The 19,150-nt window shown below is 38.2% G+C and overlaps 1 protein-coding gene across 2 annotated transcripts in view; it reads right to left on the bottom strand.

The window, feature by feature from the left end:
* Positions 1 to 19,150, bottom strand: part of LOC130910911 (ephrin type-A receptor 7-like) — a 747,396-nt gene that overhangs the window by 60,480 nt on the left and 667,766 nt on the right. For both annotated transcript variants that reach the window (XM_057828557.1, XM_057828559.1), the window contains 3 exons: positions 18,368 to 18,644; positions 8,807 to 8,915; positions 1,257 to 1,385 (listed from right to left, as the gene is read on the bottom strand). In XM_057828557.1, the coding sequence (XP_057684540.1) occupies positions 1,257 to 1,385; positions 8,807 to 8,915; positions 18,368 to 18,644 (515 nt within the window). The remainder of the gene's footprint in view (positions 1 to 1,256; positions 1,386 to 8,806; positions 8,916 to 18,367; positions 18,645 to 19,150) is intronic.

The raw sequence follows: 19,150 nt of genomic DNA, 5'->3' as shown, positions 1-19,150 counted from the left end.
TTTTTTCTTCTGTCGTATGCTCTTCAAATAAAATAAATTGAAATGAGCTAAAACACCTGTAATTAAATAATAAGAATAATACACAGATCCTGCTTACACAATTAAATTTTTTATTTCTGTGTGGCGCTTTAACTTGAGAAAATCCACCAATAAAGCTTTTGAAAACCGTTCATGAGAAAAAAAATGATTCATTGAAGCATTTCATTTGTAAAATACATGTTAAAATCATTGGAATTGCTTTTCTCTTTAGCACAGGACTTCTTTTTTCGTCTTTCTTTTAAAAAGAAAGCTGACCAATACGCGGGTTCTGAAAGGCAAATTGTTGTTGGATTATCGTTAAATACTGCTACTTTTTGAGAAGAATTCTAGCTTGTATAGGCTAATGTTCCTATTGTTGAAAGCACTAAGGTGTGTAATAAACAACGAGCACATTTATATTTTGCATTTTGTTTTCTTACTGTACCGAAAATGAACCGAACCGTGACCTCTAAACCGAGGTACGTACCGATCCGAGATTTTTGTGTACCGTTACACCCCTACGATGTTCTGAGAAAAGTTGTACTATAAATTTTATGTGAATACATAAATGTATTGCTGTTTGCAAATCTTATTTTGATTAAATCCCCCCCAAAAAATAGTTTTCATGATCGCTGCCTGTCCCTCCCAATTTAAATGTATTGGTGTATGTCGTGGTCAATGGCAGCCAATGAGTTAACAAACAGAAATGATCAGTAAATAAAGTCCTAACTAATTTGCAACGCTACTTATAGTCAAGCAGCATACGGAGTCAATTATGTTTCTCCCATTTTAAACGGATTGGACTTCCATCACCGTCAATCATTTGCATGAATCTTATCATGAAGTCAACAGATGTGCAACGTGAGGAGGAAGTTAGCGGGGGTGCGTCATCACAGCAGGGTTAAGTCGCCTAGCTTGAATTCTTCTAAAACGTCAAATATGATTAAAAAACAAAAAAAAAGAAGTGTCCTCTTTTTGGTTATTAATCTCAAAAACGATGCGTCTCTTCAAGTGCTTTTCAGAACATGCTGGGGCGCAGCTTCTAAAAAGGAAATGGGCCAAACAGCTAGCCGAAAAGGATGCTTCTTGAACTTATTTGCATTTTATTTGTACGCGCAAAGCAAAAGAAAGAGGGGAAAGCACTAAGGGGATAAAAAAACGCAATGGCAGGAGGACTGCAGGGAACTAAAAAGGCAGATTTAGAGGATGGAGGAGTGGGGAATGCATGCCAAGTGTACCTGGGCATCAGCTGTGTGAAGGGAGGAAGAGGAGAGAGAAGAGGAGGAGGAGGAGGAAGAGTGGAGAAGGATGTCGAAAGCAGCACCACGCTAGCAGGAGTTACATTGGACGAGCTCGAGCAGACGCTGCTGGGAAGAAGACATGCGCGGTTCAGTACTGGGCAAGAAAATTGCCATGGATGGCGATAGACGTCTCAACTGTTTGTACTCAAAATGTCAAAACAGGACGTCCAACGCTGTCAGTGGCAGTGAATGAGTTCATATTCAAATAGTGTAACGGTTGGCAGAGAATATTTAATCACGAATCCTGATTTGATAAAAAAAAAAAAAAAAAAAACGGTGCTCCCACATGAAATATGTTTGCCAACGTGCGCAGTGATTTGCCAGTTCTGTCTCCATTATCTCAGTCCCAGCAAATGCAGACGAAGAAATGCAGGGATGTGTCAGTGAGACTAAATGCAAAACAAAATGAAGTAGTCGTAAGCATAGATATCACACATATTAGGCTAGAAGTCTGAAGGCGGGGTCGGTAAGTAACTGCTGGCCATCTTGCATCGGGGGACTTCAATGTTCTTCTAAAATTATTATAATTACTTTTAAGTGGGTAGGCAGGTAAATGATTGCAGATCATTTCTGACATGCAGTTATGTGAAAAAAATAGGGCACCCCATTAAATATTCAGTTCTTTATTAAGAAATGTTCACATATACAGTGCCCTCCATAATTATTGGCACCCCTGAAAAAGATGTGTTTTCTAGCTTCTAATATATATTTTTTTATACAAATAATATGGGACCTTAATGGAAAAAAAGAGGAAAATCCAACCTTCAATACAAGTTCATTCATTCAGTGGGGGAAAAAAAACCCACATAAAGCAAAAATTATTTGACATCAAATAATGTGTGTCACAATTATTAGCACCCCTGGTGTTACTACTTTGTACAACCCCCTTCTGCCAGCAAAACAGTCTGGGGACTGAGATGGCCATGGGAGGAGCTGGATTTTGTGTCTGGTGAACCATTTCTGTTTAGATTTGGCCATATGTTTCGGGTCATTGTCTTGCTGAAAGACCCAGTGACGACCCATCTTCAGCTTTCGGGCAGGGGGCAACAGATTTTGATTTAAAATGTCCTGGTATTTCAAAGCATTCATGATGCCATGCATCCTAACAAGGTTCCCAGGGCCTTTGGAAGCGAAACAGCCCCACAGCATCACTGACCCACCCCCATACTTCACAGTGGGTATGAGGTGCTTTTCAGCATGTGCATCTTTCGTGGCACGCCAGACCCACTTAGAGTGTTTGAGCTCAATCTTGGTCTCACACAAAAATACAAACGGTCCCAGGCTTCAACTAGGACCGTGTGCTTTGGTCAGATGAGACCAAGATTGAGCTTTTTGGCAACAAACACTCTAAGTGGGTCTGGCGTGCCACGAAAGATGCGCAATATCTAAATGCTGTTAATTCAAGAGTATTGTTCAAAACATTATTTGAAAGCAGATTTTTCTTGGTTTAGGTGAAAATTGACCAAATTTTAGGTGTATGGGTTAAGAACAATTTGTAATATTTAACTTTAAGTCGGTGGAATAATCTGACGCATTAATCTACATAGTAACTAGTCTTTATTTGACTAGACGAAAAAATACTCTAAAACGTTATAAATTTGAAGTGTCGAATTTAGTCGGTCTTATGAAATTTGGTTAGTGAGGTGCTCTCTATAGTGCACAAAAGAGGTGGGAATCTTTGGGTACCTAATGATTCAATTACGATTATGATTCAGAGGCTCCGATTCGATTATAAATTGATTTCTGACGTCACCCAAACCCCACCTTTTAATGTTTTGTACATTAGTTCCAAAATAGTTTTAAAATCCTATTAGGCTAAACCAAACTAATATTTAAATATCAAGTTAACATCACAACAACACATGTATCAGCAGCTTTAAACTTCATTCAATTAATTTAATGATGTGTATCAACCATTAAAGTTGATAAAATTGCATTTCCCTTCTGTCTACTTACAACATGTCAAAGTTTTAAAACTTTCATTATTTAAAGATAGATTTAAGTCAAGATTTTTTCGATTTAGGAGTATTTCAGATAAAAAGTTAATTAGGTTCGCTACAACAGAGCCTTCTAGAGAAGTCTACTGCTTTAAGATGGCGGCTGTTTACAACGCGGCAACTACTAAATGGCAAGCCTGTCGTTTCGCATCTAGTTCTTTTTATATGTTCTAACACCGCCGTCGTCTGTAATTTAGCATCTACAGTGGGGAGAACAAGTATTTCATATACTTTCAATGGGTTTTCCCATTGTTAGTGTATCAAATACTTGTTCTCCCCACTGTAGTTCTGCATATATGTGATATCTACTATAGCCGTATGTGGCCGTATGTTTGTAGCAACTAGCAACTGGGCGTTGTTTGAACCAGCTGTCGGCCGCAGTCAGGTATTTTTGTTTTTTAATCTTGCGGCATGAGTTGAACACGATATTTTCTCTCGGTCCGTTCCTCATTGCGTCCTGAAGACCGCACTGACTGTGTTTTAGTTCTGCTTTACCTGGTATAATTCAATAATCGGAATTTGGATGTTTGTGAAACGTTCTCGAATCTTGCACGGCCGAATCGCGAATAATCTAAGAATCGGAAACTTCGCACGCCTCTAGTGCACAATATTCAGTATTTGTACGAATATAAAAGTAACCTTTCAAACATACCAACTAAAACTAAAGACAGTCAAAAAGAAGATGCACTCTGTCTTTTCTACACAGCTCGACTTTAAAACACCGGTAAACACAAGTCCCACTTCCTCTTTTTCCGAGTATCTCTTGATACCTTGACCCGCCAGACACGCACCCACTCAATCACACTCCCGCTCAGTGTTGTGACCACTGAAGGGTAAGCCATCCCTTTCACTGACCAGTCAAGGCTGAACTTCTCAGAAAATGTTCGGTCAATGCCCTCCAACTCCGGCTCTATCAAACTTTGTCAGACACCCAAACTTCTTCCTCTCTTGACCACTGGACCAAACATTCTCATTTACTGTTGTGATGTGTGCTTAATACAGCGTATGGCACCGCAATAACAACACAGGCTAGAGACTTTATCCCATCCGAGCGAGCGGATCGGAACATCTGAGAGTCTCCGGTCGTGTCTCCGAGCTGAACACAAGAGGCTGATAATTGAGGCATCAGGCCATTCCACTCCTTGTCTCCCCACACAAAACAATAAGAGCAAGATAATGCTGCGGCGCTGGTGAACAATGGAGAAGCTCTTTCAATGGAATGCAGTGATGAGGAAAAGAAAAGGCAGGAAGATAAGCATTATTATTCACAAAGCGTGATGTGACTATTCTGCCAAAGAAATATTTTCATCGGTTGTGTCGGTTTCTACGTCGGTGCGCATGTCTGTCATGCTCACCTGTCATATTTAACTAATCACCTGAAATCCACAGCCGTCAATGGCAGTGAGTTCAACGTTTTAATTTATTTGACTGAAGTAAATCGGTTATAAAAATTGGTTTGAAATTGTAAAAGTGAAATCACATTCTATAGATAATTTAATCTTGATTAAGATTAATCTGAATTAGTGTTTATTTTTGGGGGATTAGTGTCAATTAATCAAGATGAGTAGTTGAATATCTACAGTGAGGAAAACAAGTACAGTGGGGCAAATACATATTTAGTCAACCACTTATAGTGCAAGTTCTCCCACTTGAAAACATTAGAGAGGCCTGAAATTGTCAACATGGGTAGACCTTCACCATGAGTGACAATGTGGAAAAAAAAAACAAAAACAGAAAATCACATTGTTTGATTTTTAAAGAATTTATTTTAAAATCATGGTGGAAAATATGTATTTGGTCAATACCAAAAGTTCATCTCGATACTTTGTTATGTACCCTTTGTTGGCAATAACAGAGGCCAAACGATTTCTGCTTTTCACACACTGTTGCTGGTATTTTGGCCCATTCCTCCATGCAGATCTCCTCTAGAGCAGTGATGTTTGGGGGCTGTTGTTGGGCAACACGGACTTTCAACTCCCTCCACAGATTTTCTATGGGGTTGAGATCTGGAGACCGGCCACTCCAGTACCTTGAAATGCTTCTTACGAAGCCACTCCTTTGTTGCTCTGGCTGTGTGTTTGGGATCATTGTCATGCTGAAAGACCCAGCCACGTCTCATCTTCAATGCCCTTGCTGATAGAAGGAGATTTTCACTCAAAATCTCTCGATACATGGCCCCATTCATTCTTTCCTTTACACAGATCAGTCGTCCTGGTCCCTTTGCAGAAAAACAGCCTCAAAGCATGATGTTTCCACCCCCATGCTTCACAGTGGGTATGGTGTTCTTCAGATGCAATTCAGTTTTCTTTCTCCTCCAAACACGAGAACCTGTGTTTCTACCAAAAAGTTCTATTTTGGTTTCATCTGACCATAACACATTCTCCCAGTCCTCTTCTGGATCATCCAAATGCTCTCTAGCGATCCGCAGACGGGCCTGGACGTGTACTTTCTTCAGCAGGGGGACACGTCTGGCAGTGCAGGATATGAGTCCCTGGCGGCGCATTGTGTTACTGATAGTAGCCTTTGTTAGTGTTGTAGGTCATTCACTCGGTCTCCCCGTGTGGTTCTGGGATTTTTGCTCACCGTTCATGTTATCATTTTGACGCCACGGGGTAAGATCTTGCATTGAGCCCCAGATGGAGGGAGATTATTAGTGGTCTTGTATGTCTTCCATTTTCTAATAATTGCTCCCACAGTTGATTTCTTTACACCAAGCAAAGAGTGAAGAGTTACAGAAAACATTTGGCTTCCGTTATTGCCAACAAAGGGTACATAACAAAGTATTGAGATGAACTTTTGGTATTGACCAAATACTTATTTTCCACCATTATTTGCAAATAAATTCTTTAAAAATCAAACAATGTGATTTTCTGTTTTTTTTTTTTTTTTCACATTCTGTCTCTCATGGTTGAGGTTTACCCATGTTGACATTTACAGGCCTTTCTAATCTTTTCAAGTAGGAGAACTTGCCCATTAGTGGTTGACTAAATACGTATTTGCCCCACTGTATTTGAACACCCTGAGATTTTTCAAGTTCTCCCACTTGCAAATGATGGGCGGATTTAAAATTTTCATGGTAGGTGCTTGTCCATTGTGAGAGACATTCTAAAGAAATCAGAAATCACAGTGTATGATTTTTTAAAACAATTTATTTGTGTTATATTGCTGCAAAGTAGTATTTGAACACCTGTCTATTAAGCTAAAATTATGAGCCGCAAATACCTGTTAGTCGCCTTTAAAAAGTCCAACCAATAAGTGGAGTGGACTTTTTGAGTCAGATTTTTTTACCTGTTTGAGGCGGTTAACTGCATATAAAAACCTGTCCACCCCATCAAATCAAGTAAGACTCCAATTCCTAACATTGCCAAAACCAAAGAGCTGTCCAAAGAATTGTAGACCTCTACAAGGCTGGACAGGGTTACGGGGCAATTGTCCAGCTGCTTGGTGATATTAAATCCACCGTTGGAGCAATTATTAGGAAAATGGAAGAAACTAAACGTGACTGTCAATCTCCCTCAGACTGGGGCTCCAGGCAAGATCTACCTCATAGGATCTCAATGATCCTAAGCAGGGCTGTCAACAGACTTGCAGGGGCCCGAGGACACAAGACCATTATAGGAAACCCCCACGGCCCCCTGCCACCGGCTTGTCACGACAACATACGCTGTACTTTTAACGCTTTGCAAGCAATGACAGTGTAAATTTTAAAATTATTTGAGATGGACAGTTAAATTTAATAGACCGTAATGTGATATGACACAATATAAACAAACAATTTCTATCTATTGTCCCATGTAGGCTACAATACAATACAACTGAGAGTGCTATGCCTGCCTGATATGCAACAAAACAGTATAACTGAACATCCTGTGCCTGCCCCCTTCGCATCCCTGGGGTTATCAAGCCCTCAAACAGTGATGCGCCTAATTTTTTTTGGACTGCAAAGTCATTCATAAGATCAGTGAAATCCAGTTTTTTAGCAAGCTTACGCTCAGCGGAGACCATGGCTAGGTTGTTAAGCCTGCCCTGTGATATGGTGGAGCGTAGGTAGTTTTTTCATGACCGTTTTGGCCCGAATATAAGACGGCCCTGATTATAAGACGACCCCCTCCTTTTCAAGACTCAAGTTTGAAAAAAGACTTTTGAGACACCAAATTAATTTTTATACAGAAAATAATTACAGTACATCTGAAACAAATGATTATAACAATATATTTGAGAGAAGAAGCATGTTATTTTGCCTCATTCGAATCTTAATATCTTAGCATTTAAATATGTAAACTAAAGTGCAATCACATTCGTAAATGAATGGCTTCTGGATTTTGAAATGTAAATAAACCAATCTATTGTGATAAAACAACAAAATTGCAATAACTGCATTTAACCATTTAAGTGAGGTCTAACTGTAACTGTAGTCTTAAAACAAATCTGAATGAGGAAAAACATTGCAATAAAATAATGCAAACTTAAAATTTAAACGAGAGTAACTGAGATCTGTCATGACAAACTTTACTCCTCAAGTTCAGCATTCGCTTCAATGATATCTGGCGCCATCTAGCCTCGTGAATGGGTATAATGTCTTGCCCCTGAATATAAGACGACTCCCACTTTTTCAGTCTTATTTCAATGCAAAAAACACTGTTTTATATCTGGGCCAATACAGGTATTTTCATTTTACTGAAGGCTCGCTCTCCTTCAGCTACAGTCACTGGCAAAGACTTGCTTTTCTCAGATGTTCAAATACTTATTTGCAGCAGTATAATACGAATAAATTGTTAAAAAGAAACCATATTAACTCATTTCAATTCACAGTAGAAGGATGATTGGATACCACATGATTTGACGTCTATCATCATCAATGGCAGTGATAAAAATCCAACAAGTCCCTCTTTTTAATCTAATTGTTGATTTGACTGAAATAAATCTTTATATAATTTAAATATTGTTTTTTTTTTTTAGGGGGGGGGGGCAGGGGTACATTAAATGTTGCTTCTCTCAGAATCTTTGGACCAAATTTGATAAAAATCACTTAATTCTTTCCCATTTTATTCCTAAAAAAACATTTTACCCACGCAGTGGCTCACAAAGGGGTGAACCTCACCTGATTCCAGTTCATGTCATGTGGAACAATGAGAACAGGTGTTTGAAATTTGAAAATGCGTGCATCACAAGTAAAGCACCCTCAACTCAACCAGCTGTCAGTTTGCAAGTAATGCTCTTATTTCAGTTTATCTGATGAAACATACTCGAATATTGTCCGTCACACGATTTTTTCAATGCGATATTCGTGGATTCCTTCAATAGCAGGACTCCTTTTATCTTCGGATTAGTGTAATCTGGATTAGACAGACACCGAGCCCATGAGCCAGTGTTTGTCTCTGTCAAATGTAGGTTTGTGTGACATTTTTTCAGGCGATTAAAACATACGGCGGATGTGCTGTTGAGAGAATTAATAATGGCGTGCGTGTAAGTGCGGATAAAGCCCTTTACCTCCTCCAGATGTGCAGTCCCACTCCCATGGAAAGCAGCATGACGAGCGCCGCCACAGACACGATGGCGATAATCACCACAGGACTTTGTTCGCTGGATGCCAGCGCCACTGGAAAAGGACAATATTTGGGAAATTATTGATGAAAAGATAAAAATGCTAAAAACAATGGCAGTGAATGATGTAACTCATTTGCTGTAAATGAGTTGGCTGCCATTGACGGAGATTATTGCGTATTAAAGCAACACTGGGTAACTTTTCAACATTTACAAAATATTTTCATAACATTTGTGATAATATGTCGGCTAACAACTAGCTGAATGACACCAAAATCTGCCAACTGCTTTATGGCATACCTCACTTCCCCCTTTCCCCATTCGCTATAAAGCTATGTGAAGGCTTTCGCACGAATACTGCAAAGATGGCAGAGCAACAAAAGAAACAAAAAGTTTTGTCCGAGGAGAAAAAAAAAGAAAAAGGGACGTTGCCAGGAAAAGGATAATCCAAAATAAACATTGGCCCGGCTTTCACTCAGTGGCGTGACCCCCCCCCCCCCCCCCCCCCAACCGAAATCGTCATATGATATTGTTTAGTCACAACTGGATTCATTACCTAATTACTATTCATCCTTCACACTGCCGCTGGAAACAAATTTTGTTTAATCCATCTGCAGGCGACTGGGAAATCATGATTTTACACCACTGTGCGCTAGTCCTTATGGGAAACGCAGTGTTCTTTAAGGCAAAAAAATACCGCATTTGTCCACTGGCGTCGCTAAAATCGACCAAAACTGAAAAGTTACCTAGTGTTGCTTGAGATACAGTTTTTAGGTTTTAATTTTTAAAAAAATGTATTTTACCTTGTTTTTAATTCATCACATGTACTGTATATATTTTTTGTATTTATTTTTGTAGAATTTTGTCTTCTGTGATGAGTTCAAATGGAATGGATGTCTATTGCCTTCAATTACAGCGAGTGAGTTAATCGACTCAAAGATTTGATTAACTCGATTAACCAACGATTCTTGCAAAGGTGGTTGATTTTTTTTTTTTTTTTAGTTTCTCGGTTGGGTTTAGATCAGTTGATCACATATTCTAACAGTTGCAATTTGTATTTCTAATATTGACTTCTTTAATTTGTATAAATTTCTGTTAAATATTTATTTTTTACTTTGAATGCGGACTCTTTTAATGAATTTAGAGATACAAGTAGTCCCCGGATTACGACGTACCTGATTTACGTGATTTTGTCTTTACGACGCCCGAGTCTCATCCGCCATTTTGTCCCCTGTAATTTTTTTATTTTATTTTTTTTAAATCTTGTACCGTATTGTACCTCACAGTATCTTAATTTTTCCTTTTACTAATATGACTGTTCTGCCCTTTGGCGAAATGTGTATTTAATTCGAATGTTTTGCTTTGTGATGCATGCTTTTATTTTGGCCCAGGAAGCATATAGCAGGTACCGTATTTTTCGGAATATAAATCGCAGTTTTTTTTCATAGTTTGGCTGGGGGTGCAAATTATACTCCGGAGCAATTTATGTGTGAAATTATGAACACATTATGATATCATTTCACATGTTATTTTGGTGTTTTGGAGTGACACTGATGGTTTGGAAAACTTGTTAGTCTGATCTTTATGTTATAGTTATCTGAATAACTTAATAGCTCTGGCCACGCTCGCGTTCTGCCTTTGGCAATGTGTGTTCAATTGTATTATTGACTTTTTTTATTTTGAAATGCATGTTTTTAGTTTGTGGTGCTTTCACACCCACGGGACGGCGCACTCGCTCTTGTTTACGTGAAAAACACCGCTCACACGCCAGAAGAAGATGGACAGCTACGTAGCTTGAGTGAGTGGGCCAGTTGGCGAGAGAGAAACACGGCTGCGAACCTACGTTCATTGTTTATGCTTGTAATATATCTACAAAGGTAACACCTGTGTGTATCATCTTTTCTGTTGTTGTTGTGTGTTTTCCACCCGCCATCGGACACTTAGACCCAGTTGTGTGGATGTTTGAACGATGTGCTAATGCTAGCGAACGCATGCTAACCATTTGTGTTATTGCTGTAACATCATCTAATTATCATTTATTTACGTTGACGCGTTTGGTATCGAGGACGAAATTGATTCCGCAAATTATACGGATGTCAAGCCTCGTCATCTGAGAGATTAGCTTGCTGTATAGCCAGGACCGAGCCGTAGCGTCCTAGTGAGGACAGTATATTCGCATTTCATTGTTCATGCACTGTACACTTATTCAGCATGTTGTTCTCTATTGTAATTTTATATTAAATTGCCTTTCAAGATGACAGATCTGTTCTATGTGTTGGATTTTATCAAGTAAATGTCCCCCAAAATGCGACTTATACTCCGGTGCGACATATATATGCTTTTTTTAATATATGCCTTTTTTTTAATATATATATATATTTTTTTAATTAAATCGTTTTCTAATTGTATTTAACGCATTAACGGCGGTAATTAATTAAAAAAAAAAAAAAATCACGTTAAAATATTTAACGCAATTAACGTATGCGCTGCATGACCCACTCACGCATTGTCGCGTTCAATCTATAATGGCGCCGTTTTACCTATATAAAGAGCTATAACGCAGCGTAAAATGAGTAGAGAGAATTTTGCCAGCCTTTGGAGCCTTTTTTTAACTGGCTAAAGCCTTACAATCCCTCTCTCAACAATTAGAAATATCGTGGGAAGCAATGTGGGGAAGAAAGGTAGTAGTTGATTGTTTTCTTAACATCCTATGTTATTTTCCAACGCAGAGAAGATATATCAATTGGTGCCACTATGCACAGTCATGGTTGCACTTCCCATCATGCATTTGGGCAGAACAGTTAAATGGCTACAGTATCATTTACTGAAAGCGCAACAAATACACTAGATGGCAATATTTAGTCACAATATACAAAGTCACATTTATCCTTTAAGAATTACAAGTCTTTCGATCCGTGGATCCCTCTCACAGAAAGAATGTTAATAATGTAAATGCCATCTTGAGGATTTATTGTCATAATAAACAAATACAGTACTTATGCACTGTATGTGAATGTATATATTCATCCGAGTTTTATTCATTTTTTTCTTAATGCATTGCCAAATTGTATATGATCGGGAAAAATTATCGGGAATGATTGGAATTGAATCGGGAGCAAAAAAAAGAAAGCAATCGGATCGGGAAATATCGGGATCGGCAGATACTCAAACTAAAACGATCGGATCAGGAGCAAAAAAACATGATCGGAACAACCCTAGTTTTTTCCTCTTCGTTGGGCATTTTATGGCTGGTGCGACTTGTAGTCCGAAAAGTACGATAGTATGCACGCGAGTAAGAGCGCATGTACACATGAAGAAAAGCGCACACAAACACATCGCTCCCACGAAGAAGTGAGAGAGAGAGAGGGTAAAGATTTTAGCTTACCGTCTAGCTAGGACTTAGCTCCAATGTCTTGGCAAGGACAGTACAATGACATATAATACATGTTTTTGGATAGTTGTTTTGAGATTTAGGGGGTATTCAAGGGTTAATTCCGATTTACACGGAAATTCAGGTTATGTCGCCAGTATAGGATCGCAACTCGTTCGTAAACCCGGGACTACCTGTATAAAAATTAACTGACTCGAAGCAGTCATTATATGTGAATCCATCCATCCATCCATCCACCCACCCATCCATCCTAAATCTCTAATGTTCGAAGAAAAAAAATATTGATAAAAATTAGGGTTGTTCCGATCATGTTTTTTGCTCCCGATCCGATCCCGATCGTTTTAGTTTGAGTATCTGCCGATCCCGATATTTCCCGATCCGATTGCTTTTTTTTTTGCTCCCGATTCAATTCCAATCATTCCTGATAATTTTTCCCGATCGTATGCATTTTGGGAATGCATTGAGAAAAATATGAATAAAACTCGGACGAATATATACATTCAACATACAGTACAAAAGTACTGTATTTGTTTATTATGACAATAAATCCTCAAGATTGGGAAATAACGTAGGGTGTAAAGAAAAAGATCTACTACTACCGTTCTTCCCCACATTGTTTTCCCACGATATTTCTAATTGTTGAGAGAGGGATTTTAAGGCTTTAGCCAATATAAAAAGGCTCCAAAGACTGCCAAAATTCACTCTACTCATTTTACGCTGCCTTTTAGTTCTATATATAGGTAAATCGGCGCCATTATAGATTGAACGCGACAATGCGTGAGTGGGTCGTGCAGCGCATGCGTTCATTGCGTTAAATATTTTAACATGATTAACTAAAAAAAAAATTAATTACCGCCGTTAACGCGATAAATTTGATAGCTCTACTTTAAGCCAAGACTAAAGACTCTGGATGAGTGTAAGATATTTTGTCTGTAACGTTAAATACATTAAAAAATATATATATATTAAAAAAAGGCATGTCCGATATTTTTTTGCCGATTCCGATACTGTGAAAATGACGTGATCGGATGCCGATCGATCGGGACATCTTTAATAAAAATTGCTGTTCAACACCTACAAACCAACACATTTCCCTCCTCCTTTATCTAAAGTACAGTAAACTCAAAAATACAATACACGGCACTGTTGAGTCGCATTCATATTTTGGGATATCGTTGCTTGGCTACATCTCCCATGCAACTCACAGGATTTTATAGTCAGCCGCCTTGAAAAAGTTTCTGAGGTCATCACTTGTTTGACACTTCTCAGCTCGCCTTAGGCAAGAAACAGCATCATCCATAACGCTACTGTGAAAATAAGACCTCTCTTGCGAAACACAAAAAGGTCAAGCGCTTTTTGTGTAAAATTCACTTTGGCTCAAAACTTTAACAAAAAACAAATGAGCCTTACTAGATTTGAGCTTTTGACCAAACGTAGGAGAAAGCTGGCAGCTTTTAGGTAAATTTCCCCCCGCGTATAATGTGAAACGGCACGGCACTAAAAATCCCATAGCTGAATATAAAAATGCTTGTTTCCATTAGAAGTTGAGGCATAAAGCACACACGCGGAGAGTAAAAACTACACTCGGAGGTGTTATCAAAGACAAAGTGTTTCACAGCTCGCCGATAAAATGCGGAATCTTCACACTTTATCTCGTACGCTGTCACATTGCTGACTCTCTCCAACTCCAACTGAACGCCTCATTGTTGAGGCTGGCCGCGTGCCCGCGCAATCCTTAGCATCTTAAGTCGCTCGCTGCCTGGAGGTGAGAGGCGTGAGTGAGGAGAAGGAACAGGAGGTGGGTCAATCCAGAATTGGTGGGCATTTTAGCTTTCAAATTTGGGGAAAACTACATCTAAACCTTCACTTTTATGGTTTTTCTGCTACATGTTCATCAATAAAAGGTAATAAATTAACATAAGATTATTTGGCTTTGCTTACAAATCAATGTTTTTTAATACATGATTTATTTGATGTTTGAATCCATGGTAATGTCAACTTTTTCTTCCAGCTAGCAGTTAAGCTAGCTGTACTAGGGTTGCCAAGCGTCCCTTGAAAAACGGAATCGTCCTATATTCATAAACAAAAGTACGCGTCCAGTATTGGGCAGTCAAGGGAAACGTTTACTCCCGTATTATCATGAAACTCGAAAATAGTGTCTTATTTGTAGAACGAACGAATACTGGTATAGTACTTTACAGGGAAACGCATTCCCCGGCCTCGCCTTCTTTTTGACCAATGCATACCTGTCAAGTTGTACGGTTTCGGCGTAATTTGTACAAGTGTGCACTGATTTTTAAATGTGTACGCCGTACGTTCACAATCTGTACGTTTTTCGTGCATTACGGTTTATTTTTTCTCCGTTCGGATTTTGTCACCGTTTCGGCAACGAGACAATGTGCGTTACTACGTTGGTTGAATGACGCGAGAAAAGTCAGAGAGTGACTGAGAGAGAAGAGTGTTTTTTGTAGCGTTGTAGCAAACGTGATGCTAGGCTACGTGGCTCCAATATTTCCTGACTGTAGCAGACAGCCTACAATCTACGCCTAGATATCACATGCTTATAGAACTACACGCAAAATGACAGACGGCGGCGTTAATAAACAGCCGCCATTTAAAGCAGTAGACGTCTCAGAAAAGCTCTGTTGTAGTGAACCTTCCTTGCGAATTTAGGTAACTTTTTATCTAAAATACTCCTAAATCGGCAAAATCTTGACTTGAATCTATCTTTAAATGATGAAACAGTTTTAAAACTTTAACATGTCGAAAGCAGACAGAAGGGAACTAATGCAAAAACTGTAGCAATTTTAACAATTTTTACAGTTGATTCACAACATTGAAAGATTTCCAAACATAGCAAAGGTTACCGTATTTTTCAGACTATAAGTCGCAGTTTTTTTTCCCAGTTTCGCTGGGGGTGCGACTTAAAATCTGGAGCGACTTGTGTGTGAAATTAACATATTATGATTTCATTTCACATGTTATTTTGGTGTTTTGGGGTGACACTGATGTTTTGGTAAACTTGTTAGCATGTTCTTTATGCTATAGTTATCGGAATAACTTTTAATAGCTATGTTACGTTAACATACCGGCCACGTTCGCATTTCGTTCTTCATGCATCATGTAACATTATCGTACTGTACACTTATTCAGCATGTTATTCTCTATTGTATTTTTATTTTAAATTGTCTTTCAAGAAGAGATATCTGTTCTGCGTGTTGGATTTTATCAAGTAAATTTCCCCTCAAAATGCAACTTATACTCCGGTGCGACTTATAGGTGTTTTTTTCCTCTTCGTTGGGCATTTTATGGCTGGTGCGGCTTATACTCAGGTGAAACTTATAGTCCGAAAAATACGGTACTATGTTTTGTTTTGTTTTTTTAAATGAAAAAAAAAACATGAAAGGTAACACCAGTTACTTAGCCAAGTAACAAACTACTCTTACATTCAGGTAACTGAGTTACTAACTCACTTTTTGGGAGAATTAATTTGTAACTGTAATTAATTACTTTTTAAAAGTAAGATTAACAACACTGGTAATAAAGATGACGTCTGCAGAATGAAAAGTGATGAAAGCGGAGATTTTATTCTGCCAATTTGCTGCCGAACACAATTTGCCCGCAACTATTGCTGATCACTTCTCAGAATTAGCAAAAGAAATAAATGTTCCCTGACTCAAAGATTGCATCGGCAAGTTAATTTTATCAATAGACCTTTTTAATTTATAATTGGACACACTAACGAACTACCTTCAAGTCAAACTGAATTGCGAGCTGAAGTGCAGCCATCAAGACATGATAGAAATTGCCAAAAGTGCTACATACAATTATAACACACGTCACTGTTAAATTTTAGTAATGATGTAGCTGAAGATATTGATTGTTCTTTGATTGCACCAGGTTATATGTTACAATATTACAAATAGATTCGTATTATTTTAAAAATATGTTTTTATGTTTGTTTCATATTGCACGCTATATACAACTTTTTAAGATTAGTCACCAATTTGTAAGGCCATACTTAACTATTTGTAAGATTGCCAATGAGCTGACGGGACAATAACAATACGAAATCCGACTCATCTCATTGGTCGAGGTATTGTCGTTTGCCATGATGATAACAGAAGACAACATAAAGGTGTGGGAGATAAAAGGTTTAAGTGAAGTTTAAGTAAAAAGCATGTTCAAAATAACAGCAGAGCCGAGAACCAAAAGTGGTATTTGCCATGTGGCAAAATGGATTTTGCCATGTGGCATTTTTTTTTGCAGTGAGTCATTTTTTATTTGCCAAGTGGCATTCTTTTTGCCATGTGGCACTTTTTCTGCCTTGTGGCAAATCTGATTTTGCCATGTAATTTTTGCCGTGTGACAAAATGGATTTTGACATGTAGCATTTTTTTTTTGGTATGTGGCAAAATGGATTTTGGTTTGTCCAATTTTTGGGGAGGGTATGTGGCATTTTTTGGGAGTATATGGCAGTTTTGAAGGCCATGCACATCCATGCCATAGACGACTATGCTCGTCCAAATTTTCCATTTATTTCAAATGGCATAAAAACATGTGCGGCTGTGATTTTTGACCATAGACTTTACATTACAGTGAACTGAAATTCAGCTGACACCCAAGTCAGGCTATGCCATTGACAACTTTGCACGTCCAAATTTTCCATTCATTTTAAATGGCACAAAAACATGTGTGGCAGTGATTTTTGACCATACACTTAGCATTATAGTGCATTGACATTCAACTGGCACCCAAGTCAGGCTATGCCATTGACGACTATGCACGTCCAAAATTTCTAAAATCTTAATCCATTTTACCACATTCCCAAAAAAAAAAAAAAAAAATGCCACATGACAAAAAAAGTTTTCTTGTTCTTCTATGTATACTTTATTTTTACTAATTGCATTATAGTTTTGTATTGTTCCAACAGTTTTTTTTTTGGCAGCTCTTTTAATTTTCGTCTTAGTCTTTTGGACGGTAATACTTATTAGTCTTAGTCATATTTTAGTCATTTCAAAATGTGTTTGTCTACGTCTAGTCTTTGTTGACGAAAACTCAAATTTCTCTCACAATGAGGTGTATATTTTTTTTCATGGAGTCGGCAACCCTAGCTGTTATTGATGACCAAGAGGAAACGTACATAAAGAATTCACATTTATTTTGAATATATTTTTTTGACATATTTACTGTATTTTGACAACACATTTGAATTAGTGCTGCACTGATACCATTTTTTGGCTCTTGATTCCGACACACGGCCTTGTTTTCGGTTGATACTAGGGCTGCAGCTAGCAATTATTTTAGTAGTTGATTAATCGATGAACTAGTTTGTCGAATAATCGAGTAATCAGATAAGGAACATGAAAAATTAAAATACCTGAGCTGAGCCTCAAACGGTAAAAAAAAAAAATAAATAAATAAATAAATAAATAAGGATCTATGTACAACAAAAGAACAACTAGCTAACTTACATAGCAAAAGTCTGCTAGCTTAAATGCTATAAAACGCTAACATTTTTTGTTTTATTTATTTTTTTACAATACTATAATAAAAAATAATAAAACATAATAAAAAAAAAAAACATTAGCTCAAACAAAAACCATGTTGGTCTTAACATGGAGCAGCTGGATTCAGCCATGTGAAATGAGGCAGACTAGAGGGCAGTGTATCCACTCAAATCAATATAACTGAATGCAAACACTTTTAAAATAAACCATTACAACGCCACAACAATTAAACGAATACTCGAAGCAGCAACATTTAATTCGAGTCTTTTTTTCTAATTACTTTTAATTACTCGAGTTAATCGATTACTCGAGTTAATCGATTAATCGTTGCAGCACTAGTTGATACCGATACTGCACCGGTACCACAATTTTTCTTTTTTTGAATACACTTTTTCCCTCCTTTTATACTAAAATACTGCATACTTACTTAGTTGAATGTAAAGTTTTTGCTATCAGACACTGCTTAACTCATTGTCTGCTACTGATGGTGCTAGACATCCAATGCATTTGAAATGGGAGGATTGGCAGCGAATGAACGAACTTCAAATGGATTGGACATCTACTAAACTAAAGGCAAACTAAAGGTAGTGTGAAAAAGCCACTCACACTCGCCCAGTGTCTGCAGTTCCAGGGGGGCGCTGTATGCTCCGTAGTCAATTGGAGATGGGGAAGATGACGATGAGGAGGATGACGAGGAGGAGGGATAAGTAGAGGAAGAGGAGGAGGCAGACGATGAAAGAGGGGAGGAGGACAGCGACGAGGAGGGCGGCGGAGTCGTGAAAGGGCGGATGAGGAAGACGTAGGTGGTTCCAGCTTTCAGGTTGTTGACGCTGATCCGCGTGGCCGACGTCTTTACAGTGGAATAACTTTGATCCTTTTGCTCCTGTGGAGGCACAACGTACAATTAGAGGAACTAGAATAGATAGATTTTCAAAAGTTCTATGTAAATGAAGTCATTATCTCTTTCAACGGCAGCCATTTTGAGAAAAGAAATTCTTGACAATTGATCATTTTCAGTCTCGCACAATATTGTGTTTTATGACGATGTGAGGGTTAAAACTGGAGTAGGAAGTGACCCAAAATCTGTGGATAACCAGTAAGCCTATCTCGATTTTCAATAAGTCAATTTATCGCATGGTAAATAAGACAGTCATTTTCCCGGCTGCGATTTATTGGCACGTGCGTGCGTGCATACATTTATCCGTGCGTGTGTTTGCATTTGACACTCCAGTTCCTTTCACACATGTTTATTGGTCATTATCACACTGTAGAATTAAAGTTAAGATGTACAAAATAAGGAAACATATCTGTACTATACATTGTAAAACGTTAGCATTGCTACAGTCAGGCTAATGGAAAAGGGACAATGTACTAGCCACTTTAGCCTGA

This window comes from Corythoichthys intestinalis, chromosome 22 (assembly GCF_030265065.1).
Source record: "Corythoichthys intestinalis isolate RoL2023-P3 chromosome 22, ASM3026506v1, whole genome shotgun sequence".
Taxonomy (NCBI): Eukaryota; Metazoa; Chordata; class Actinopteri; order Syngnathiformes; family Syngnathidae; genus Corythoichthys; species Corythoichthys intestinalis.
Note: the sequence above shows the minus strand (reverse complement) of the source record. Positions and strands in the feature narration are given on the sequence as shown.